Raw genomic sequence first — 27,993 nt, 5'->3', positions numbered from 1 at the left:
AATTATAATTTAAATATAACGTTTATAGCATTTATTTGTGATATTTGTAGTAGATATTTTAGGGAACTTTTATCAGCGTTTTGAAGTGACATTTATGACAGTGTAGGAACCGCCCACACGACGCATTTGATAGGTCGGATTGCCCTCACTGTTCCTGCCAATCACCTTGGACGTAACCAATCAAACTCGTTTGTCCTTTACACTCGTGCTCTGTGTATTAGCTGCATCACATTCAAGATGTCGGCGGTGTACATGTATCCCATGTGTGTCCGGGCGAGCCGGGGCCTCCTCAGACTGAGGCAGGGGACCACTGGCACCGCATCCCCCGCAGTGCTGGATGTCTTTAGAGGACTATCCACTGACACGACTAGTAGTAGCGCCACAGGAGGACTGGCACAGGCAATCCTGCAGGAGAGACTTCAACAGCAGCAGAAAAGCCAGGTGAGTGTACAGTGTGACCGTCTGACATTCCTACATGATAACGTTAGATGATGAGAGAGCCATTCAGTGTGTCAAAATATTAGCATTTTTCTTTGTTAATATTGTGTTTGTTGATAGGAAAATGATCAGAAATTGTAAAATACTTTGGTCTTGCCGGTAATGCTTGACAGGTTGTGATTTGAATGAAGTCGCAGCAGCCATTGACATGCAAATGTTATGTATGAGAATGTTATGAAAAAGATGTAATACTGGTTTGTATACTTAACTTTTTTATTAATGAATGATATAAGTTTACATCCGTAATGTTTTACGTTTAAAATGGTTGTACAGTTCTCTTTCAGTTTCAACTTTTGTTATACAAATAGTTTATTAGAAAGTTAAGTATTTTTAAGCTCAGTTTGTTTATAATCCAAAATGTTTTGTGTGAAAAATTAGGCACGAGTGTATTATTGTAAAGAAAATTACATGTTAGTGACTTTATCATTGAAGTTGTAACACAAGGTCAGTAGCCTCTTTTAACTGTAGAATGCAAATAAGGACTGAATATCTGTCCGTGGGTCTTACCGATATTTCGTGAAAGATTATATAAAAATAATTCAAGCTTGCTTATTACAAAATATAACGTATAGCGTATAATAGCCCGCGTTTAAGAATTGACAATACTGTCCAGCAGTTGGCTTGCTAAGCTCATGATTTGCTATTAAAATGATCACACAATCTGCCTTGTTTAATTTGCCAATTGTCATTTTATAAAAAGGGAGGTATGAGGTGCTATGCTGCTTTGACACCTTGTCCACAGGGCCAGCCTCCTCCGGATGGCAATGACTCCGGTCAGAAGAAAGATGAACAGGGCGAGGACAAGAAACAGAAGGAAAACACAGCATACGCTAAGAAGGTGGTCCTTCGATTAGCAGGAATAATGGGACTTGGAAGTACGGTTGGCATTGTGTACTTATTTGGTGAGTTTGCCTGTTGCTTTCTTCTCAGCCACTCTGCTTAAAACATGTTAAATTATTCAAGATTTTTGTGTCATCAATCATCCCATGTTTGGATTATTTTTGATGCATTAAAGAGGTATGATGTAATTGTTTCTGTATTTAGTATGATACAAAATATCAGCACCAACGTAGGCTTATGTCTTTTATTCATAGTTATTTTATTCATGTTGACTTTGGTTTTAAAAGATACTTGTGGTAATAATATATTTTAACTTGTATATGTATTTAATAACCTGTAATAACATCAGGGCTCAACAATAAGGACTGCCCGATGGCCCGGGGCCAGCATGGGAGACCCTCGGGCCGGCTGACAGAAATGTCAGTTACCCGATCAGGCCAGTGCTGTAACGTCACAAAAGTTTTTCATTTGCACATTGCCTTGCCTATTTAAACAAATCTGTTATTAATGTTCCTCAAGCAGACAAAAAAAACATTAGCTGCTCCCAACTGGTTAAATTATAACTTAAAAAATAATTTAACTAAATAGTATTAAAGGTTTAATCTAAATGTAATTTATACAGTGAAAACCATAAAGTGTTATTTGACACGATTTAATTTCTGTACCTGGTAACTACTATTAGACCAACCTGAAACATGAAAAGCGCTGATTTTTTGTATAATTGCTTTATTACATCTATTTGTCCTAATGCACATACTTTGATTACTTGTTTTTATTTGATCACTTACTGATTAGTTTCACAATATTTTAAATTTCTGTGATTTGGGCTAATAATTTTTATGGTATTATAACCTTAATTATTAAGTTTACATAGGTAAAAAAACAACATTAAATAACTAAACAATATTATTTATTTTTAACTTTTTTGTGGTGGGGCCATGAAAATTTTGGCAGGGCCAGTACAAATTAGAATCACTTACCCGACCGGGCCAGTAGAAAAAATCCTTGAACATGTTTCATAGCAAATGTTATTCAAAATGTCTTTTGATTTAATGAATGACACATCATCTGATCTATGATCAGCAGGTCCCGGTCACTCTGTCTGGGTTTGTTTAGTGATGACAAGCTAACTGTTAAACTTTCCACTTATTACACGGTTCTGATTATTAGGTTATGTGAGGAAACGGCAGAGTGATATGAGATTGTTTGTGTGAGACAGACAGCAATGAAACAACTGACCACAGAATCTCTTGATGGTCACAGTTTGTCATCAAGTAACTAAAATACTGCCTGATTTTCCTCTCTGCAGGTAGCAGTTCTGTGGATGAACAAGGAAAAAAGGTAAGCATTACCACAAAACCAAAAGTTTCAAGATTTTTGAGTATTTTTGTTCCATGATATCAGGGTGTAAGTTGTTTTTTTCAATGTGTTGTTATATATTCCTCGCTTTAATGCTCCTTGTGTAAATGTTCTAATGAGCACTGATTTTCACTACATCCTTAAGAAAAATAAAGTTAATATCGCATTAATGGAATGGGCTTAGTTAGCGACTAAAACACTCCTTAATTGTCATAGATAACAAGATAACACCTAGCTACCCGTCTTTTTCACCTTTAAAAAAAAAACAGCATTTCCACTCGTGGCACACTTTCTCACCTGTTCACCTATAATACTGATGCTGCTGTCAGACAGTTCAATAAAATTCCAGTGTGAAGATTTTCACTCTATACGGCACACTTCTCGTAGTGCTGTGAATTTCAGTCAGACTTCTGACACATTTGGAGGTGAGATGTTCTCATTTAAGCCTTTGACTCAGTTCAAAGGACTTGCTTTAGAAATGCAGTCTCGCAGATGAAACGAGTGAAGTGTGCTGCTTTGCTTGTTGGCTTTGCATTTCATACCCGTCTGCTTAATGTGGAAAAACTGTGCTGCTGTCCTGATTCAGTAGGTCAGTATATTCATGTTTCATCCTTACTATTATACTAAAAATGCATTTTTGGCTTATTACAGTATGAGATTAATTATCGTAATACCTCAAAGTCCTGAAGACCTTGTGGCTTGTAAAGAAGAGTGTCACATGTCAAATCATTTGTGCTGAAGGGTAAATGGTTGGTTTGTAAAAGTTTAGGAAAGGTACGATAATATACTTAGCGCAAACTTGTGCCACCCACATTTTCCCGCCATTTAAAGGCACACTTCTCAAGTAGGTGCAAAATGCACCTATTCAGGAGGCATGTGCCACAGAGAATGAGGTGTGAATTCAGGAAGGTGCTCACTTCAAACGGCGCGCCTCCACCTTTGTTAGACATCCTGTTTTGTTACTTACAAGTTAGAACTCCCGTGTAAGGGCACACTTTGCAGGTAATTGTGATCTCACTGAAGTTCAGACAGAGGCTTGCTGGTGTGTGATCACACACCTCATCCACTAGATCAGATGGGTTTTACTTGAGCCTTGCGATCTTATTGTGAGCGCAGGACCTTCCTCCTGTTCCCGTACTGTAAATTGTACTCCGTCTCAGGGACTGGCTTTGTGGTCGATCTCACACATTTCTGCTGTCTGCCTCTTACTTATTGTAAATCATTAAAATCAGAATAAGAATGCACAATTGGTCCTGTGTAAGAGATACAAATTTAACTGAATTTTATACATAAAGGTTCTCAGAACGTATTCATAAAACATCTTAAAGTGAAAGTTCACTCCAAGATGAAAATTCTGTCATCATTTCCTCACCCTCTTGTCATTTCAAACCGTTATGACTTTATTTAATCGGCAGAACACACAAGAAGATATTTTGAAGATTATTGGGAACCGAATAGGCATCCATTCACTTCTATTGTGTGGACACAAAACCAATGCAAGTGAAAGGGTGCCGGTTATCAACATTATTCAAAATATCTTCTTTTGTGTTCAGCGGAAGAAAGAAAGTCATACAGGTTTGAAATAACATGGTGATGACAGAATTTTCATTTTGGGGTGAACTATCACTTTAAGATGTTTTATGGATACGTTCTAAGAACCTTTTCAGCATAAAATTAATTTTAAAAATCTCCTATACAGGATCAATTGTTCCTTTAAGGCTAAAGGTGGCACTTAATTTAGGAGAAACTCTTAAAAACAATGTGCGTGTTAGTTTTTTAGGAATCCTACACTTTTGCTCAAAGTATTTCACAAAATGTTTTGGCGCTAAAATCAGCTCCTTAATCTGTAAAAGGGTAGGGGTAGTCAAGAGGACTCCTAAATCCCTATGACCAAATCACAACAATCCTAAAATGACTGTAAAACCGGCAAAATGTTTTGTGAATACGGGTCTTTGTGTTCTTGGACATTCATTTTCATTGTTTTGCAATTTGATGTTATATGTTGGAAAATATCTGTAGGATTAAAAGCAAGCCCAACTCCAAACTATACATATATATTTAATGATTTAAAACAGCTGAACTCTTGTCGTAAAGTTTTTGGAAATTTTAGACACAAAGGTGTGACATATTTTCTGTCAAGAAATATATATATTTTTAATTCACCCTAAAACTATTTTTGATGACACCGAAAGTAAGCTGCTGTTGCTGTATCTTTAAAATCTTGTTTATGGAGGACATTGAAATGGCGGAAATTAGTGATTATTGTAGGCTAATTAAACATGCATGTCGTGCTATAGATCATTATATTCTGCTTTATATCTTCCTGCAGCACCATTTCTGATCTACTGACTCTTATCTACTGTAACCTTACAGGAATATTTCAGCCAAGAAACAACATTTCCCCATGTTTTACTCAAACTTAAGGCACCCTGACTGAATATGACTTTCTTCTTGAAGAATAATGCAGTCGGAGTTTTATTACCACATATCCTTTTAATCCCAAGAGGTAGAATGGGAGTGAAGTTTTGAAGATCCAAAAAGTGCATCCATCGATCAAATAACGGCAAATGATGGCGGCGAAAGCTCCCACACAGAGGAGCAGTGGTGGAAAGAGCACTGGAAATTTGTACTTAAGTACAAGTACTGTTACATTGGTAAAATTGTACTCAATTACAAGTAAAAAGTAATTGAGTAAAAGTAAAATTTACTCTTCTCAAAAACTACAGGGAGTACTAGTTACTTGTTACTTTTTAGCCAGTGCTTTTTAATGAATTATGAATAATTATTAATAATCCAATTTGGAGATTTATATGGAAAATAGCTACTTTTAACAAAACACATCTTTACCTTACTGATAAAGCAAGTAGACAAACAACCATTTAATGTGTTTTAGGGTGATATCTACCAAATTAGCACCGCACGATGGCTACAGTGAAACATTGCGATGGACGATGACATCGCCCTGCAGCGTTTTAAAGTGAGGCGCATCTGGCACGAGCTGCTCAGAGACACATCTTTATACAGCGCGAGCTGGGCAGTTATCAGTTCGGGCATCTGAACAGCGCGTGCTTCACAGTTATAAAGTGAGGCTTGATTGTATTCTTATTCTGATGTTACATTCAATAAAAGAGTTATAAAGTCAGGCTAGTCTGATCTGTACTGTACAATGCAAGGTTTTATGCCTCTTAGCCTTGTTCATATTTGTTTACAACGCACAGCACAGAGCAGTGAGAGTCGCGTGACGAAAGTGAAACATTTGTTGGAATCACGATGCCGCTGTTGCAACAAATCGTGTGACCGTCGTATTCTGTGACCCTAGTAGGCGCTGTTGTCACTGTGCAAATATGGCTCTCACTAAATCCTTGGTGTGTGGCTTGTTGTTTTTGACTAAATCCTTGCTGTTTCGAGTCTTACGAAACCCTTACCCTAACCCTAAAGTATCTAAACTACATATGACAAAAATGGCATTGGATTAGCATTAACAGGACATATCTGTAGCGGAGCTGGCTGTTAATTTACTCAACCTTAAGCCATTCAAGATGTATGTGACATTATTTCTTAGGTAGAACAAAAAATACTTTTACCTGGAGTTGTGGTCCATGGTCTTTCATAAAATGCAAGTCCACAGGTTCATGTCTTTAAAAGTTCAAAATACAGATAGAGGCAACATAAACTTAATCGAATAATTTTCGATGTATTAATAAAGTCTTAAGTGAATCGATCGATCTGTGCAAGAAGCTGAACATTATTTACAACATTATAACTGGTAATGCACAGTTTGCAAAACTGCTTCGCACGCGTTCCAATCGCATCCATTCACTTATAAGTTGAGATCACTTGATGTAGAGACTCTGGAGAGAGATGGACAATTTTACCTCATGAAATAGCCGTTTGGATGACACTTGGCGAGCGGAGTGATACAGAAACTCAATATTTCTCCTTATCTCAGGCGAGCCTTCGTATTTTGTCCCGGTCTCGCAGGGACTTTCAAGCGCGCAAAACCGCCGTTTGATATGTGCCCTGCCTCCCCTGCTACTGAAACATAAGCAGACTGGTTGCTACACAGTATTGATTATAACGTTGTTTCTTATAAATCTTGTGGTTCGCTTCATAAGACGTTAATATATCGTCAGGATGCGCAGGGATTGCGTTTGTGTTGCCTGCGTCTGCTTTGTGAACTTTTAAACATAGAGCACTTGTGTTGTATGAATGATGAAAAAGCTCAAGATTTCAGATAAAGACTTTCTTTACTGGTCTACTTAAGAAACAATGTCATCTACATCTTGGATGGCACGAGGGGCAGTTAATGAACATCAATCCAGTGTTTGAATATCCATGTGCTTGTTTCTCCTAACGTATTTGACTGAGCTCGTGCTCAGCTCTACAAATCTCTCCGCAGAGGGCGCCTTTTCGGTCCAAAATCAATTGGGTGGTTTACGGTCGGATATCTTTATTGGCTACTAAAATGCCTGTCAAAGCTTTGAATATTAATTACATAAATAAATACTCAGCAACGAGTGTGATTTTAAAAGTAGCGAAGTAGTGTATTAGCTTAATTTGTAACAATGTAAAAATATACTCATAAAAGTACAAACATCCAAAAAAACTACTTAATTACAGTAACGTGAATAGTTGTAATTCGTTACTTCCAGAGGAGATGGTCTCCTATTGGAACAAAAGCAAAAATGGCGCGTTCGTCTGCGGAACTTACGACACGCCTGCGTCATTTGCCGGGAAAACAAGCCTCCGGTTCACCGGATAACAGAAGTTAGACATTATCGTTAATAAGCGTTGTCAATATGGATATTTCTCTTAAACAAATGCATCGATTTTCTTCAGAAGACCTTTGTTAATACCACGGAGCCATGTCGAGCCGTTCTTTGATCGATGGATGCACTTTTTGGAGCTTCAATTCACTCCCCCATTCACACCCATTCTACCGCTTGGAAGTTAAAGGATATGTGGTATTATAACTCCAACTGCATTATTCTTCAAGAAGAAAGTCATATTCAGTTAGGATGCCTTGAGAGTGAGTAAAACATGGGGAAATTTTGTTTCTTAGCTGAAATATCCCTTTAACCTCCCTCATGACAAGGACCCTATTTTCTGGATGACCTAGATATAGGTCACCAACTCACATTCATTTACAGTGGCCCCTCAGAAGTGTTTGGACCCTTTTTACTGTTGCTTTGAATTAATTGGAGTAAATGCCACTGGGTTGATATATTTTGTGCAGTTTTGGACGCATCATGAGGTTTTGGAAGCCTTTAGCAGCAGCCTGAGGCTCTGGAGCTATGGTCTTTTGCATAATCCATCCCTGCATATTAAAAACAGTCATTTTTACTGTTAAATTACTTAAGCACAGTTTTTGCAGTTACAGCTTGTAAGACACTGCTTTAAACTAAATTTGTTAACTTTTCTGGGAAATCGACTTCAAAGGGAGACCCAGCTGAAAGAACCGTGGGATTCAGACCCAACACACTTAGGTGTTCGTTTTCAGACATCATCGGTTTAGCGTTCGCTCTTCACAGACTCTTCACAGCTCTCTGGGTGAGCGTGCAGGCGTCACATCATTGTGTTTTTACAATCTTCGGCATGTGCTGTGGTGAGGTGTGTGCACGGGAAAACGACTTGGATTGCCGATGCCACTGCTCCAGGCCACACTTTAACATGTATGTGCAACCACATAGGAGACAAATGCGGAGTGTGCCGGACCTTCGGTTGTGAAAACTCTCACCTTTGTGCCGCCTAATTGGATGTCATTATATGGCAGGGACAGTGCGAGACAGGGAGCTTTGCTCTATTCCCATGGAAAAGCTGTTTGTCTTTATTTCCGACATCACTTGGAGGACATTACAAAATCACGGATTGACTTATTAAAAAACCATGGTGCTAACAACGCGTCCCAAGATTTTCGACAACTTTGAATCTCATTGGTCCTTGCATGTTTCCTTAGAAAAAAACGCATGACAACTAGTCACAGGACACGCAGGAACCATTTTTGAGGTTTTTATTTCAGTTTGGCTAAATAAGACCAGATTATTAACATTTTTCACTTACAAACCTATTGTTTCACTTCACAAGACATTTATCAGCCCATCAGTCATTTGGATTACTTTATATCAATGGATTACTAATGATGGATGGATGTATTTTTGGAGCTTCAAAAGTTGAGTCGCGTATACGTAAGATAGCAGGATAGCATTTTAATACAAAATTATTTTTGTGTTCAACTGGGAAGACATGAGGGGTTTAATAGTGCATTGTGAAAGTATTAGTGTGTCAGTTTTTTTCAAAAACTCATTCGACCCTTTGAGATCCTTTGTCATCCTGTCAGAGTGGTTTGGATGTTGTTCACACCTTGATCTTTGTTTAGTTGTTGAAAGTTTGCAAAAGAACATTAACCTGTTCAACCTGTAACGTTAAAGAGTTTGGGAAAGTACATTGTGATTTCAGTCTGTTTGTTGTCACCTGCTTTATTCGTCTTCCTTCATTCCGCATTAGGAACAGTATCTGTAATTTCCAATGTGCAGTCATTTGTGTTTACGCTCACGTTTGACTCAAGGACTGTTTTGAAAAGAACAACCTTCACCGATACCATCGCCTTCAAACTGACTGCAAAACTAACATTGGTCATTTGAACTAAACCTTTTAATCATTCCTGATGTCCTTAAGCAGCACTAGTGAATCAGGACACACTTTGCACAGTGTTGTGATGTTTGTGGGTGTTTTTTGAGAGCACACTTCTCTCGTACAATGACCCTTTTGGCTACCTTTTGAGCAAGTGATCTATTAAGTGGGCACACTTCACATGTAGTTAAGACTTTGTTGGAGACATATGTGGAGTGTGCCAGGCTTTAGGGTGCCATTTCTCACAGCTCCACATTCTAATTGGAGGGTACTTACAGGAGGTGAGAGCGTGTGACCAGTGACTGAATCCCCTTCTCATGGAGAAGAGTGAAGAAGAATGTAGTCTACTTATTGTACTTACTCTATTGCATTGATGCGTATTGAAATAATATTTCTTTTTTATCTTCAATGAAACAAAAATTTCATTAGAATTTCTATTTGCAAACATGATGATTTAAACAGGTAAATGTGTAACTCCATTAGCCCTTAATGTTGCGGAATAGTTTGCAGAAAAATGATATGGTCTGACACAACATGGGAGGTCAGAGGTCCCACTTGCATTGGAACTTGAATGTGCAGATGACCATTACCCAGAAATACACATGGGTTTGTGTAAAAGCATATTTCAAACTTTTTAAACTATTAACATTGTTTTCTGGGTAATGGTCATCTGCACATTCAAGTTCCAATGCAAGTATTTGTGTTTCACATCTCAAGTTTCACTTCTGAAGACAACCCACTGAAGGTCTATGGATTACTTTTAGGATGGGTGTATGTATGTTTTGGAGAATCTTTTTTGGACCATATACATATACAATATGTAACAGATATTTTATAAAATAGCTTAGTTCGGCTCAGAAAAGGTCATATTAATATGGAATGACTGTGGTGTGATGTAGTCCTGTAACCAGCAGGGGGCAGAGTTGTACGTTTTTCAACATAAAAGTTATATTGACACATTTCTTTATTTTACAAACTATTAATTGTTTTCTAATTAAATCACAATCTGGTCATTTTTATTGTCACATATGGAACATCACATTGTTCAGTGCTTGCTTTACAGACCATTGTAAAATATTTTTGCTGCCTTAAAGCCAATTTGATTGTACTTAAAATTGTAAGTCATTTCAACTTAATGTTGCCCATGGTGAGTTGTTTCCATTTATAAAAATAAGTTGAAATTGCTTAATTTATTTTGATGAGTTAACGTAAAGTAACGTAAAGACATGAGTAAAGGTCAAATATATACTGTACCAATAACAGTACCAATAACAGTACACAAGATTTAAACAAAAACTATACACAAGGTCTAGGTTAAACAAACAGTACATTCTGATTCATTGTGTAACTTTTTTATTTACTAAAGTTTTAATTTGAGTGGCTTGTTCATGACAACTGGGTTTAAGTTTTTCCTGTGCAGTTCTAGAGGGCTCAGGTAGTTTGTTTCTAGTATGTTTGTACTTTTTTGTCCAGTGGAGGGCGCCGGAGTTGTCTCTGCAAAATGACTGATAACCGTAGCTAGAGCTCAGGGGAGAGCATTGGACTACTGCACCCCTGCTGTGATGTGAGCAGGACCCCCGGGCAGCGTGTGGTGGTCCTGTCCTGTTACAGTGGGCTGGATCCCAAGTAGGGCAGAACCTGCTGACAGATGTAGCTGAATATTCATTGGTCCTGACAGCTGGACTGGTTATTGTTTTTAAAAGGCCAACATGTTTTATTGTCATTAATCTTTACATTGCTTTGCTTACTAAATAAGTCATTTTTGCAGTGCACTATATTTTAAAACGGTAATAAAAATATATATGTAATATTTTCCAAATAGCCATGTTTAAAATAGCAGGAACAAGTTCAAAATTACAATTTTGCGTTATAGAGACAAAAACTCACTTTCTGCTGTTTTTTGGAATGTGTGGTGAGTAAAAATAGTTTGATGCAGGTTTCCGACAGTCTTACCCTGTTCATTTCTTGCTACCGGTTGGTTTGAAAAAAGCAATTTCACCACCTTTCACAGTTATTTTGTTTTTGTGTGCATTTCACAGTATTGAATTTCATGTATGCAGGAATTCTGAGCTCTTACACACACATATGATGACTTGATATTCCAGTGTGCACTAAACAGACCTAACTCGCCTTTTTTTTTTTTTAGATTCCAGATGAGTTTGATAACGGTAAGTCCTGCATTTCTTAAGAAGCTGTAAAAGTTGATTTTGACAGATGTGTGCTTACATAGCCTTTAAACACCCTAACAACAAAAATGTTAACTATCATTAGTTGTTTTTATAATCTTGACGTGTTTGACTTTTACGTTTATGCTTGTGTATACAGTTATTTTTTACTTTAAATGGATAGTTCACTCAGAAATGAAAGTTCTGCCATCATTTACTCACCCTCTTGTCATGTCAAACCTGTATGAGTTTCTTTCTTCTGCAGAACACAAAAGAAGATATTTTGAAAAATGTTGTTGACCGAACAGCGATGGCAGCCATTCACTTGCATTGGTTTTGTGTCCATACAATAAAAGTCAATGGTTCGTTTATCAGCATTCTTCAAAATATCTTCTTTTGTGTTCTGCAGAAGAAAGAAATACATGTTTACATCATACATGTTTGAAATGACAAGAGGGTGAGTAAATGATGACAGAATTTTCATTTTTTGCTGAACTATCCCATTAAAGTGTTTTAACACCGTGTCTACGTCAAAAGACATTAGAAACGCATTAGAACCCATTATAATTTAAAATTTTGTCCACACTGGATGCCACGGTCGACACAGTGTTAGTCTTGAGTTTTGTAAGGCTGCAGCTGATCTTACTTGGATTACTGCACAGATCTTAGACAAAATCATTTTGAATACAGTTTTATCAACTGTTTAGATTAGCCTTGCTTACCTTTAAATATAGTGAGAAATAACAGGGGAGTAGATGCAATTGGTAACATGATAAAAAAAAAATTTGTAAGGCCTGTTTGACAGAAATTTGGCACGGTTATTTTTACGCTTACAATCTGTCCTACAATTCCTGCTTGTCAAGCTTTGGTCATTTTAAAGTCTCTTGGACCCAGAGATGTATTGTTTGTCCCAATACAAAAGCCATTTATGCGGATGAAGACCCTTCTGGTCTTTCTGTGTGTTTGTTTACCTGTCACTTTAGAAAAAAACATGATGGATGTGCCATATAGCACCCACACACAGCATCCCATACCCAGTGCCAGGCATGTCAACCCACTTCTCAGCCAAATGGTACTGGACCCCTCCACACGTCCCCTCAGGCATCAATCTCTTACACATTCTGATTGGCCCTTAACCTTTGGCATGTGGCGCATGTGCCACTTACTGGTGGCAATTGTTATATCTGTTTATTTTGGCTGCTTTGGTATGATATAGGTGAATTGTTGGCTAGTCATTTATGTAAACTATGTAATTATAGGTTAAGAATGATATTTTAAAGAAATAGTTTGTCCAGTAATGAACATTATGTCATTTTAAGAACTCGCCTTCACCTCAAACATAAAGATGGCATATTTGATTTTTGACATTTTCGATAAAAATGACCCAGCCCTCATTTACTTTAATTGTACGGAAAAGGTGTTCTTTTAAAATAATCTTTTTGTATATTTCAGATGAACATTAATCATGAGACTGGAACCATTTTTGGTGGCCTGTTCCTTTAAGTTCAGCGTTCTGTCAATTAAGGGCAGTTTGGGTTTTGTTGTGATAGCATTGACATATTTATATTATCATCAACTGAGGACGCGCTGGCGTCAAAGAAATCGTTAGCATTATCAACAGAGTAAAGGTACAGATGCCACGTAAGCAGTTAAAGCACCACCTGCCCTTTATTTACTGCTGATATCAATCGAGATAGCATGCTGCTTTTGCTTTCTACGCGTTATCTCTCCGTCTCGTAATAATTGCGTAATTAATTCTGCAGATTCCCCGACGTGTCCTTCTCTGCCCCCCACCTCGATTTATTACCTCCGAGCCCTGAGCGCTGCTGTCCAACATTAATGCTTATATAGCTTTTAATGCCATAACGAAGGGCCATGATTACTTTAGGGACCGGGGTGAAACGCCCACTCCCTCAAGGGAGTGGAGAAGTAGGTTTTCTTCTCCTGGGTTCATGCTCACCCTCCCTTTCCTAGCAGAAGGCTAGCGTGGGGATGAAGAGCGGACTCTTGATAAGCGCTATCCTCGGGGAGACAGGGCTGTTCAAACAGGCGTGCCTGCAAAGAACTTGTTCGCCTTGCCAACTGACGGCATTCAATGAGCGGGCATACTGCGCCTACCCACCCCCTTATCAAAAGCTGTGTAACTCAATTTGTACAGAATGGCAATTGGCCAGCGGCATAATTTAGGGAGAAAAATAATGCTTGTATGAGATCATGCATACATGATCTTTGTTTTTAAGTAATATGATTACATGCTTGCATTTCTAGTAATATGTCTGGCATGAAATTAAACGAATTCTGCGAAATGACAAGTGTAGTCTTGTATGAGGTGTTGTAGAATGGACTCAAACGTGCCAGCAGAAGTTTTGCTTGCAGCTAAACGCACATAGATTTGATCACCAACTAAAACAATAATAATAATAAAGGAAATAAAAATCAGGTTTGTGTGACCGGTTCAAGGGCGAAAGCTGCATTTTTGTGTCTCACTGATAATGAATGAAGGCATTACTATATCTCATTCTGTTAATGTTGGCTACTAGTTTTATACTTCAGACATTTGCGTAGTAAACTTAATCATGTATTGTGATTAGCGGACAGTGGCCAATATGTTACCATAATAAATGATAGAAAAGTAAATGACACATATGCATATATATATATATTAATATATCTATATTATATATATATATATATATATATATATATATATATACATACACATTCCCTTAATATAAATGTATATAAACTTCGTTTAATTAAGTTGTATTTAATGAGGATATGTCCTCTGCTCACAAAACCTTAAGCCAAACAAACAAACATTAAACAATAGGCCATAACGTGAAGGTTTCCACAGGTCTGGTACACTATGCACAGAGCAGTTAGAGCGCTGAGGGAGGGGCCGGACCTAAAGACCACTTTTCACGGCTGGAGAAGGGAACGATTGACAGGGAAGAAAAGAACAAGGCCTCCAAAGAAAAGGAAGGAGGAAGAAAGGCAATTGAGTAATGGCCTTTGGCAAACTAGCGAAGCATATGCTATCCCAGAGCAGGATTAAAGGAGGCTTTTGTTGTGTCCAGAGGCCTAGCCATCGATCTTCATATCCCTCCCTCCTGGCCTGCGACTCAATGGACGGATCCCTCCGTAGAGCCACAAGCCCTCTGGGAAGCAACAATAGGGCTCCTCGCCATTTACACTAACAAACAAGGTTAGGACAAGAGGATCTTCAAAGCAGGCCCAGTTGTTTCCCGCTAGTTTTTTTCTTCTCCGGTGTCGTCTTGGATCAGACTTGGTAACGGTTCTTGCAACTGTTCACCCTTTGTATTGATCTTGGCCTGGTGGAGAAGGACGAGCTTATGCTGGGACAGATGTGTGCCAATTTGAATGACCCTGAGATGCATGGGCTTCTACGATCAATGGAAAGGAGATAAGTCTCCTAAAAGATCCTATAAAAAAAATTTTTTTACATGATGAATATTAGATGCTCTTTATCTCGTACAGTTAAGACCATGCACACACACCAAATGCACCGAACTTCATAATACGCTTTTGTCTCCTTCCTGGCTGTAGCTATATGATCCCAAAATTCATTCTTGCACAGACTTGCTGGCATAGAAATGCAAGACCTGATTTCTTGACGTGTCAACAAATATCTTGAAGAAAGGGATTTTTTTACACAATATGGGGATAAGAGCCAACGTATATGAACAAGACTGCGGTTGGGGAAACGTGGGTAGCAGTCTTATTTTTACAGGCTGTTACTCATGGCACGCACTTGCGAGACTTTTTTGCGAGAATTTTGTCATAGAGTTGTCAAGTGTGAGCACCGTCCCAACTATTGAGACATCAGGTACAAATGGTTATGGTGGATAGTACACTCCTGGGCCTTAAATGGATGGATCACACAAAAATGAAAATTCTTTTATCATTTACTCACCCTCGTGTGATTCCAAACCTGTATGACTTTCTATCTTCTGCAGAACACAAAAGAAGATATTTTGAACAATGTTAGTAATCAAACAACATCGGCCCCCTTTGACTTCCATTGTATGGACACAAAACCATTTCTCAAAATATCTTCTTTTGTGTTCCACAGAAGAAGGAGTCTCATACAGGTTTGGAGTGACATGAAAATAAATGAACAATGTCAGAATTTTTGATGATAAAATCTTGGTTGGAGCATGTCTCACAGTTCTTCAGAAGCTAGATGAAGAGCCCTCAGTCCAGTGTCACTCATTAGTCTCGAGGGAGAGCTTATTCCATTGGAGGCTGCCAACAGGCACATGCTCCCTTGAAGAGCGCAAACACTCCCCATTCAAACTAATCAAACAACGAGAGAAAAAAGGGAGGGAAAGATCCAGAGCGGGCAGACGAGAGGGTGTTTAAGCAGTTTGTATCGTCCCTCCCCCATGTCTTCCAATCAGCCTCCTTCCTTGTGCCCTGATGTTGTTGACGGGGCCTCATGGCGGGCTGGCTGTCTTAACAGATGCACAGCAAGCCGGGCAGGAGGTGCGGGCAACCTGTGTGTCGCCACTTTATCTGCCCTTTTATCTTCTTGAGGTGGCATATGGCGATTGGAGGCCGTGAAGTGGCCAAACAGGCTCTTTATTTTTGTTTAAATGATGTGGTGATGTTGTAAAGTGTCTTGGGTGGCTATTATTATTTGATGTAGTAAAAGAACTATTATCCTGTCATCTTACAGACAGAATATTCTGTCATCATTTACTCACCCCTGAGTTGTTCCAAATCTGTATAAATTTTAGTGCCGGGCAACGATTACATTTTTTATCGCGATTAATCGCATTAAGCGTTAAATTCAATAATGAATTCAAAAGTAAAAGTACGGCTTTATGAACAAAAGTGCAATAAGATTTGGTTTGCAACAAATAACAGTATTTCCTTTACATAGTAGCATTAACAATTTGAACTTAAAATATTTCTTGTGAATCTCAACTTAAATATAAAACCAAAGCCATCTGCCACTGCCAGGGAATTAACGTTCTGTCTAGTTTGATATAGAAAAACAAGTTATAATGATTATTGATTTTATTGCTTATACGTAAACTCTTTCAACACAAAGTGTAAAGTGTACTGTATCTAAAGTGTATTTAAATCTTTAACAATTCAATTATTGTATGCTCCTTTTTCGTTATCTTAACAATTCATATAAGGAAAACACAATTCCTTTAATATGAGTGAGTGTTTTGGGCCCGTCCTTTGTTGTTTGATGAATATTATAAACAGAGATCTTTATTATGCTGCTGCTCCTTTAAGAGTGCTCTATAAAGTTATACAGATCTAAATAATGTGACGCGCGCATGTTTAAACATGTTTTCTGCATTAGCCTCACACTGCATACAATACACACAACACAATTAGTTATCGTTGCTGTTTTGTACCTTAGATTTTGTATTCTGCAGGCTAATGATTTCATTCTGCTTTATCATCAATAGCAATGAGCCTTTTACACCCGCGCATATTACGTCTTTGTGGGGCGAGGGAACTGATAGATAAGCGCATGGCTGAAGGAGGGGAGACGAAATGGAGAGGTTTGTTCTAACAACTCCGCCATCTGGAAGAGATTTAAAACGAAAAGTCGTACCAAGTTCGTTACCTTTCTCCATTCAGTTCTTGCATTCCTGGTTCATGTCATGTGCGCACTTTAGCAGTCTTAGGCCAACCCCAAATGCTCTCATTGGTTGAGACGTGTGGTGAAGCCCATCCCAAGCCAGTACCGATCAGCATCCCACCCCTTCTATGACCCATGGTTTGTCTGTACGTTTCAGAGCCAGTGAGCAACAGATTTTCAAAATAAAATAATACTTTAATACTACAAAAACTGCGTTAATGCACGATAAAATAATTGTCGCCGTTAATTAGTGAATGCGATAATAACACGTTAACTTTCCCAGCCCTAATAAATTTCTTTGTTCTGATGAACACGAGAGAAAGATATCTGGAAGAATGCTTGTAACTAAACAGTTCTTGGCCACCATTGAGTAATATAGCAGGAAAAACTGCTTTGTTCTGTTGAACACAAAAGAAGATATTTTGAAGAATGTAGGAAAGCAAACAGTTCTGGGGCACTTTTGACTACCATTGTCGTTTTTCCTACTATGGTAGTCAATGGTGGCCAAGAACTGTTACATAGTTACAAGCATTCTTCCAAATATCTTTCTCTTGTGTTCATCACAACAAAGAAACATATACAGATTTGGAACAAAGGGTGAGTAAATGATGACATGATTTTTATTTTTGTGTGAACTGTCCCTTTAATAAGTGCAAGTATTAGATGTTTAGTTATTAGTAGCATACCTGCAAACTCTACGCTTTTCAGAGAAATTCGCCGTTGTGAATCCAAATATGCCATTCTTGTGAATCGTAGAGATCCGAAGAGTTTTTATCCAGAGTGGGTGGGGGGTCCTTGGTGATTTATAAAATGTAAGTCCTCGGGTGCCTTATTTTGAACATTCAATGCACAGATACAGGCATTGAATGCGGCAGAAAAGCGCATTATAAACGTCATTTTTGCACCCGTGAAAAGCATTGCTGAAAGGGACGGACGCAACGTGTAGTTTCGGATAAAGAGAAAATTGCGTTGATATGTATTATTCAGTTCGCCCGTGTGATCAAAACAGCTATGTTATGTCATGTGATTATCTGCTGCTCCATAGATGTCATGTGGTGCACTTGAAAATCTTTTGCGGCCTAAAGATTGTGGCAGGTGTGACAGTTCTTTTAAATGAAGCAAATAATGTCTTTTTTCTTGTCAGAGTGTGCCAGAACGAATAATTTACATGTTAAAATTACAACATTTTTCTTATGGGGAGGATGCCCCCCCAGACCCATCGCACCGCACCAAACAACACCCCCACCCCGGTCGTATGGCTGTCACCTTTTTCACCTCTTCCGAGTTTGCAGGTCTGTAGTAGACCTGTGAGGGGTAAAACAATAATGTCATTTCTCTGCCCTCCTAGATGTTCCAGTCATCCAACAGCTCAAAAGAACCTTTAAATACTTCAAAGATTACAGACAGGTGAGAAGACACTGTAAACATTCCGGATTAAAGATGTAATTGACCCAAAAATGAAAACTCTGTGTTTTGTTTACTTGCACCCTTAGGTATAATACACACCAATCCGACAAATGCCAACTAACTCATTTATCTAAATTAGAATAACAGTGTTTGTTGGCATTGGGTGGTTCAGTGTGAATTGGCCTTTTGGAATTTCCTCCTTTCAGAGCAGAAAAGAGATGACTTAACCAATTTTTCCGTTTGATGCTTTCCTTTTATATTATCATCTGAGGTTTGATCATCTATTTCTGATTTTCTGTAGATGATCATTGAGCCCACAAGCCCAAAGCTTCTCCCAGACCCTTTGCGAGAACCCTATTATCAGCCTCCATATACTCTAGTGCTGGAGCTCACCGATGTCCTCCTGCATCCAGAGTGGTCGGTAGGTATCACAGCTCTATAGACGGTTTCAAAGCCACCATATAAACAAACGTTACTGCGCATGCACGCTTTTGTGGCCCAAACGTAACTTCAGAATAGAGAAGTTAATAATAGAGAAGAATAGAGTCCCTGTAGATTATTTCTGATAACAAGCAAAAGAAGTAACAAGTTAATTACCTTCGCTATCATGTTAAATGTATGTCTAACCAGTATTATTTTGCGTTACCGATAGAAGAACAGTTACTTGGCTAAACTTAAATGCGACAAAAGTTACACGACTCACTCAACACATTGTTTATTTAATAAAATTAATATACAATAAAATTCAACAAATTGTTTATTTAACACAATTATTATACCGTAAAATACTAATATAAATTATTATTAATTTAAAATCATTAAAATACAAATAGTTATATTATTAGTCACTAGCCAGACCGATCAACAAACACTGGCCGGAAGTTAACTTCGGGCCAAGCGAGTGTGTCCAATGAAAACATCTATATCTACATTCGTGTGAACTTCAAGATTAAAAGTTAAAAGCTGCAACATGGACTTCTCAGAACATTTAACATTGTTCCAGCAAATGAATCTTGATCGTTTCAGTCTGCCTAATGCAACTGCATACCATTATACTGTAAACCGCAGATTAAATCTACACTTTTGGTGGGTGTTAAGCTTCTAGTTGCAGACCCAGTGCCGCTGTTTCTGTACTGTTGTTTTTGTACATACTTTCAGTACACACCCCCATTAGATGTCTCGCATAGAGGGTATATGTTGTTTTTGTCTCTTTGATTTACTATGAAATGACCCTAGTTACTTTAACAGTTTAAAAGGTTTCCCCCTTTTGACAAACTGTCCTTATCAATTCCTGTTAATCACATGAGGCCATCTGGATGGCTGTTTTGTGCCAGCCACCTGTCGATCTCTCCCTACCTGTTTTCTCCCTCCTCCCCTTATTCTCCCCTACCTGGCCAGCTGTGAGGGAAGGGCCACACACAGGTGACAGGTGGACTGAAGCCCACCTGCAACCCGACACTCCCCCGCAGACTGTTACGGCAATGCATGGCACTGAGAATTGTGTTAAAGCTAAAGCGATGCTTTGTGTCTGACTGTACTCTTACTTTTTGACTTTGGGAAACCTATACTTGGGTTTAGGTGAACACGTTCAAAACTGACTTGAAAAGTATCTGTTACTCTCCAGTGGTTCTCCAACTTTTTCGTTGTACTCCTTGATCTGAATTCAACAGACACTGGACTGGAACGGCCACAATACATCTAGAAATGTTGATTTGAAAAGAAAACTTGAAATGGTCTCTTATTTTTTCCACGGCTGTAGATAGGATTGGTAGCTGCAAATCAGCCAGTTAGACGTGTGATTATTTGTGATCAATAAAATGTAAAATTTCTCACAACATATATTTTAGTTGTATTGAGTTTTAATGATTAAACACATTTTGTTACCCATGTATACAATGTTGTATGGATCTTCTCTGCTTCAGTTGGCCACAGGCTGGCGTTTTAAGAAGAGGCCTGGCATAGATTACCTGTTCCAGCAACTGGCCCCGCTGTATGAGATAGTGATCTTCACATCAGAGACAGGCATGGTGAGTTCACTTCTATTTACCACAAGAATACCAATGTGATGGGCTGCTTATTTGTTTTTGCATACAGTAACTCTTTCATTTAAAGAATAAGTGTCTGATTAGCATTGAACTCGCTCACAATAGTTGTTTATATTTTGGGTGCTATTTGGGGCACACCTACACCTTGTTGATTCTACAAACAAGCAGTGGGTACTTGTGCTCAAATATAACATTTCCTAAATGATGCCGTCAGCCAGACCTTCATGCAGAGGTTCAGTGTTTGCGTGTGTCTGTTGGTCTTTTGTTGAGGTGGCACCAGTGAGTTTTGTGTTTTCATTTGTTTGCATGATTATCTGATGTGGCCACACTTTTTAAGTCATGCAAATGAGCCTCTTTGACTTTTAATCGGCCTTTTACTGTCTAGATAAATTACAAACAGGCTTTTTAAGGCTACTAGCATTTGCATTTTTCATGTCTTTTTGGCATTTTTGCTGCCAGATGTATCTGAAGATCTGTGACACTTATACTTTTAATGACCAACTTTATTGAGTAACACTTTCCCGGGTGTTTGAAATGATTTTTAAAGAATAACACGTGTTTGCACACAGACGGCGTACCCCTTGATTGACAGCATAGACCCTCAAGGATTCATCATGTATCGGCTCTTCAGGGATGCCACACGCTACATGGAGGGCCACCATGTTAAGGTAAACTCCATGATCTGTCTCTTACTAATCACAATGTTAGACAGATGAGCACTGTTTAAAGTCTGAGCACAACGTAACTCCCAGTATTTAGGAAACTGTCCTGTTCCTGTAAACAGTAGCCGACGCTTGCCGTAAAATCAAGTTTTTTGGTATTTCGCCACCATTAACCCCAATTCCTTGAGACACACTGTAAACAACCCAACAATCCAAACACCGGTCAATGCAGCTTATCCTACCATAAATCTTTAGCATGATCTTGTACAGATGTTTATAGATAGGAAACCCATTTCTAAAATTGCACCATTGCAAAAAGTCTGAAATTCTGATTCAAGTGAAGTATGTTTGTCAACTTCCTTTGTTGTTGCAAATGATTACGCATTGCTAAAACATGTCTTCGAGCTCCAACATCTGTGCATGTGTTGTACACTGATCGTATTGCTCAAGAACACCATGCGAGTGCTCTGTGTCTTTTCCCAACCCTGCTCCTGATCCCCCACCCCACGGGCCCCCTCTCCTGAGTGACCCGGCAACATTATGGCGCGATGCCCCCCGTGTCTCTGCTGCATGCCGTCCTTCTGTTCGCCCATTGATTTTCCCCACTGCTATGTCCTTATTCTTTTTTCTTCTCTCAACTGCCCAAGACAATAGCAGTTTCTCCACCTCCTCCTGTCACTCTTCATGGGCCTCATTAACCTTCTGCCTCCTCCTTTTCCTTCATTAGGTCCTGCATCGTTATCTAAGCTTTTTCCTCATTATGCTTGTGAATGGGGCCGAATCGAACTTTAAAGCCAAATGCAGTGTACGGAATTGACTAAATTAGTCGTTGATGTTAGTTCAATATGACACTTTGCATTAAAAGTTGCATAAAATGCCTTAATTTTTGCTTGCTGTTAATTGCGTCTTATTCTAACAACTAACAATTTCTACATATTATGCTATAAGGCTCAGACCTGCTACCTTGTTGAACATTTGCTTGTGGAATAGTACAGTAGTGGCCAAAAGTGGACAATTGACATATTAGCTGTTTATTTAAATGTTTTATTAATGATGCATTAAAATATTGTACGCGTTGTGCATTGGTGTGTTTGGAATATAAGCTGAAGCACTCATCTTTGAGAAGAATGTAAGGAGGCTTTGCAAAGCATCTGTCTTGTGCTCATACACCTGAATTGCAGTCTTCCTGGTTTACCAGCAGGTTACGTCATGTGATAAATAAAAATTCTGTCCTCTTGTCATTTCAAACCTGTATGACAAAAGAAGATATTTTGAAGAATGTTGTTAACAGCCCCCATTCACTTGCATTGGTTTTGTGTCCGTACAAAGTGAATGGGGGCCAGTGCTGTTCGATTACCAACTTTCTTCAAAATAACTTCTTTTGTGTTCTGCGGAAGAAAAAGTCAAAAAGGTTTGAAATGACGAGAGTAAACGATGACAGAATTTTCATTTTTGGGTGAACTATCACTTTCATGTGCACAACACATTTTAGAGAGGAAATCGGGTTTAAAACACGTACCAAATGTTTAGTCATTTTCTTTGAAGCAGATCCATAGCAACACATCTTTTAGTAATAGGAAGTCTTTCACTGTATTCATTTGCAAATTACAATATAAATATTGTCATTTACGATATAGCCTCAAGAGTAGTTTAAATTGCAATCCGATTATGGTATCACCATATATTCGATCATGGTTGTATATTTCAAAATGTTACAGCACTTAACGAAACCTTTTTCTAATCTTAGTATCATCTCGACACAATGTTAAGGTCGCGCTACCCAAATGTGGCTTAGTGATCATACAGAAACAGACGTGTGCGTATCTACACGTATTTATTCACTCCGGTCACATTTCACCACAGCCTGTTCGGCTTCATCCCCCAGACCCCATCATCACTCTCTCTCCGTCCACCTTCTGTCAACCCTCGTCGGCCCCCCTTTACCCTCCCCTTCTCCTCTCACTCACCCCACACCCCCATCTGGCCCTCTGAAGGGGCGCGTGTGTGAGGTGGAGGGGAGCAAAGGCGATTGGATGAAAGCGGGAAGAGCATTCTTACAAAGAACTTCATTTAATAAACAGGCAAACTTTAGATGTAAACCATGTGTCCACATACGAAACAAGAATCAATGACTAATAATACCGTTGAATAAAAAAAAGTGGAATACTGAGATGCGGGCAGTGTGACTTAATACATCGTGATTCACTTCCGGCCAGCTAGAATTTGTGAATAAGAAAACTGTCTCGGTATTATTTCGGTAATACTCATGCATGGCTCAGGCTGGCCTTCCTGTGAGCTGTTTGATATAGATATGACACCAGTAGATGCTGCTTCCCTCCCCCAGCTGAGGTACCGAGCACTGATAGGGGGGTGGGCTGGCCTTTGATTGGCAGGTGCGTGGCGTGGCACGTGCGTATAGCGAGAGGCGGCACGCTTTCTCTGGCTCGTGCTTCAATGTTTTACCTGGGGAATTGGAGCGACTGTTTGACTCGGCAACATGACACTCTCGCAGCTGCGTTACGTGGCTCCATTCGCACACACTTTGAAGATCAAGCACACAGAAGCTCCTAAGAAGTCAGAATAATCAGCGAACATTAGGTTTCATGTGTTACCGAACATCATTTGGATACCATTCATGCAGCGTTTCACTATAATCCTCAAGACCCCGTTATTTATCCACACACGCTTCTAGACTCCACAACAAATACAGTGCGAAGCACACGCTCGGGCTCCCAGTGGGGTCAGGGCGTGTCCCGTAGGGAAGGCAGATGCCGGTAATTTATTGTAAATGCTACGGAGTGTGCCACCATGCAAAGGGGTTTTCTTTCAAGGCCCCTCCATCTCTCTCTCTTTCGTTCGCCACGCGCAATTTTTCCAGCCCCTCAGGGGGATGCTGATGACCTCAGTGATAGGGAGAGTGCAGCGTCCCTGTCCATCTGCTATGCAGGACCACCACTGAGACATCTGGCCCAGAGAGAGTGTGTGTTTGTGTGTCAGAGTGCACTGGGGCTAATGGGCTGGTGTTAAGTCTTTGCACCCCTCCACAAATGCATAGGTGTAAATATGGTTCGCATCAGTGTTACGCGACATGGATGTTTGGGGGTGGTGCGAGAGGTGACATTTAACCTCAATTTGTATGTATAGCCACTGTGATAAGTGGACTGGGCCTAAATGTCAGGCCTTTATTAAGCAAAAAGTCATGAGAGGCAGTGCACTACGGTGAGTTTATCTTATAAGGTGGAACAAGTGTTTAGTAAAGATAGCTTTGGCAATAATCATCTTTGGAATTAATAATTCAAGTGATGAAATCTATTTTATAATATGTTTACAAAACTCGAGATACAAGGTAAACAATTTGAAAAAGTTTCTGTTTATTGAAATGAAATAAAATATTTGGCCTGAAACTTATTGGGAAAATAACACTAAAATGATAAACAAACAAAAATAAAAATTATAGAGCAACATGAACAATATACCAATAAATAATAAAATGACAAAAGCATTTTTGCTAAGAATTTAATAATAAAAGGTAATTAAAAAATATTAATAAAACCAAAAACAACGCTATAGTAATGAAAGACATCTTTTCTCATAAAGATTTTGCAAAGGTTAAAAGGTAAATTTTTGCTTTTTTGTTTTAAGTTTTATATTTTCAAATTCTTTTTTAAAGCAACTTCTGTAGGAACAATACTAATAGAAAAATGGTGCACGCATTATTCACTAATGTGGCTATTTTTTGTCCTCCAGGAAGTGTCTTGTTTGAACAGAGACACCTCCAAAGTCATTTTAGTGGACTGCAAGCGTGAAGCGTTCAACCTTCAGCCGTTCAATGGCTTGGCCCTGCGCAAGTGGGATGGAAACTCGGAGGACCGCACACTCTATGACTTGGCTGCCTTCTTAAAAAGTGAGTGAATAATATACAGTATGTCTGTGGTGAAATGTTTTGAGCACATGGGTGTTGTTGGACTATATCATGATGCAAATCATTTGTCACTGTTAAACCTCTTGTATGGTGTGTAGCTATTGCCATCAGTGGAGTGGATGACATACGTACGGTGTTGGAGAACTACGCCCACGAGGAGGACCCTATTGAAGCCTTCAAAAGACGGCAAGCGCAGCTCGCACAGGTCAGGTTTTAAACTTTTTTTTATTTTTAAACGCTTCTGCCATGTGACAATAAATGAAACTTGAATAGCAACTTGAAATGAATTGCAACTTTTCGAATGTTTTTTTTTTTTCTATATGCTGGTTGGTTTGCGTTACACAGGAAGAGGAGCAGAGGCTTTCTGAACGTACTCAACAGAAGAATCAGGGATTTTCATTGGGGTCCATAGCAGGCCGTTTCTGGTCTCGGAAACAACAGTGAGGACTCTTCGTAGTCACACCCACCAGAAACGGTCCAACCTGGACTGTGACCCACCATTGAGATGAGGGTCGTAGTCAAAAGGGTGGACGGCGTATGTGGACGTGTGAGAGGGAGGGGAGAACAGCTTCAGTCGGGCAGAAACATCCAAACATCTACACTGAATGGTTGCTACTTTGTTAAAGGGGTTGGGATAAGAAGGGCCCAGCTCCAAAAGACGATCTGTTCTTGTGTAGGAGATGGCACTTGGACAGCAGACACACAGATGTGGTGCCCTAATGTATGACCTCACTTATGATTACAAACTGTTTCAAGGGGTTTCGCATTCTCGTGCTGGTTGGGCCGATTCCTGTCATCTCCCGTATTAGCTCTGCAAGAGCAAAGAACTACATACAACCACATGAACTGATGAAATGATACTAATACATTTCCATCACATACAGTAGGTCCTATTTTATAACCTAACCTAACTGACTTGCAACGGTCTGATGTTAGACTTCAATAATGTCTGTTGAGGGCATGGTCTGCATAAGTGGTCACCAAATTAAGGATGACCCTTCTGTGTCCTCATGCTGCCAGTGAGACTGTGTTTTTCATGGTGATGCTGTTGAGCTGCTTCGAGCAGAACCTCGTCATGTGAAGTCAAATAAAGAGAGCTGAATCTGGTGCTGTTTCTCTCCGTGTCAGAAATGGCCCCTTATGTCTGAAGATGCACTTGAGTAATGTTCTTTGTATTGCTATTGATGTGAACAGTGACCCACTTAGAATATGTCCAATAAACCATAATATTAGACATTTTGTTTCATGTCGTGTGTATTGCCTTGTCCAGAGCAGATGTCTTGTGTATCCATCTACATTGTGTGAGAAGTGTCTTTTTTTAGGAAATTTAAACTATTTCTGGAAATTAAGTGCAACACTTCAGGATTGTATTAGGTTTGCCTAAATCTGAGTTAAGCTCTAACGGAAACTATGTGCTTTTTACAGTACACAACACAGACACTCACCACGGCTAAATACATTTGACCCCACATCATTTTTTACATGTTCGAAAGAAAGGGGATACAAAAAGCAGCTGTTGGTTTTGGATCCACTCAGCTTTTATACAGTATGATGACTAAATGATTATGGATGCAATATTTTATCAATGTATTTCAAAATGGGGTCAGTCATATTGTAAAACTGTGGCTTTACATCAGTGCAAGACCACATATGCAAATAAATCATTAAACTAAAAAAGTTATTTCACATCTATGGCTATGGTTAAAAATGAGAATATTTTAGATGTAGAGCTTTCTAATTAATAATAAACATGATCTCAGTCACTATTTAATAGTATTTATTTTAATTGTTTCACTTGCTGATTTTCACAAAAATTTAAATTAAAGATTTAAGTAGGCTACAGCCAATGCCTGCTTTTAACAATTGCCAGGACCATTTACTCCATTGTTTCTCACTATTGTTTGAAGAGTTTATTTGCAAATACAGATGACTCGGTTTTTTATTGTTCAAAATCAAAACAAGTTTTCTTTGGAACGTTCTTGCTGAAGGGGCCGGTTCCCATCTGCACCAGGCCTTTAAATCCAATAAATGAAAATGTTTGCATTTTATTGATTCGAATTATAAAACAGCTAATTAGAATCAATTTTCTGTATTGTTACGTCAACACTCCAACCCGTTCAACACGCACCCACAGAATGTCGATAACCTTTTTGACCGATCACCGACCTGCGTTGCAGCAGGACGCTTCAGAGGCAATTCAGACCCAAATTGCGAGGTGTTAATATTTAGTTATTTCCACACCTTCGCGTTTGACAGACGGACACGTGCCATAATGTCCTCGTGCTAACCTCTGAGTAGGATGAAATGTGCCTGCCTTTAAGAAAGTTAAGCGTGGTTTTAATATAGTAAAAGTGTAGTTCACTTTTTGGCATATGGATTTCCATTCCTATTACCATTTTGACCACAAATAAAACTATTCTTAAATTTCGCAAGGGTGTGCAAATTCACGCCACGTTAGAGCGTGATACAAAATGCTTTCAAAGTGCATAACCTAAAAACTGAAATAGATTCCATTATTTGAACACAGCTACAATGAATTCGCATATTCCAGGGCTGACCCCAACCACAGCCTGTTTCCCAAAGGTGTGAACAAATGACATACGAATAAAGTGACACCTAGGAACATCATGCACGTGCTGGGAGCATGGGAACCAGTCTGCGCCAGGCACCGGGCGTCTACCTTCACACCTTGACAGAGGGCATGCGCTGCGCCTTCTGCCATTGACTAACACCTCTCCAAAACTTTCGCCATGTGTCATTAAGCCAATCCTCCCCCCAGAATTAACTAACACTCAGACGCGCTTTATCCCAACAAACGCGATGGCTCTTACACCTTTTG

The 27,993-nt window shown here is 39.1% G+C and overlaps 1 protein-coding gene across 1 annotated transcript; it reads left to right on the top strand.

The window, feature by feature from the left end:
- The first annotated feature begins 214 nt into the window (after nucleotides 1-214).
- Nucleotides 215-26,401, top strand: timm50 (translocase of inner mitochondrial membrane 50 homolog (S. cerevisiae)). The gene is made up of 11 exons (XM_057350889.1): nucleotides 215-441; nucleotides 1,241-1,400; nucleotides 2,648-2,679; nucleotides 11,474-11,495; nucleotides 18,467-18,525; nucleotides 18,827-18,946; nucleotides 20,448-20,552; nucleotides 21,140-21,238; nucleotides 24,980-25,136; nucleotides 25,253-25,359; nucleotides 25,500-26,401. The coding sequence occupies exons 1-11, from the start codon at nucleotides 238-240 to the stop codon at nucleotides 25,596-25,598; spliced, it is 1,164 nt and encodes a 387-aa protein (XP_057206872.1). The 5' UTR covers nucleotides 215-237; the 3' UTR covers nucleotides 25,599-26,401.
- Nucleotides 26,402-27,993: the final 1,592 nt, after the last annotated feature.

The sequence above is a fragment of the Triplophysa rosa genome, linkage group LG14 (genome assembly GCF_024868665.1).
Source record: "Triplophysa rosa linkage group LG14, Trosa_1v2, whole genome shotgun sequence".
NCBI classification, from domain to species: domain Eukaryota; kingdom Metazoa; phylum Chordata; class Actinopteri; order Cypriniformes; family Nemacheilidae; genus Triplophysa; species Triplophysa rosa.
Note: the sequence above shows the minus strand (reverse complement) of the source record. Positions and strands in the feature narration are given on the sequence as shown.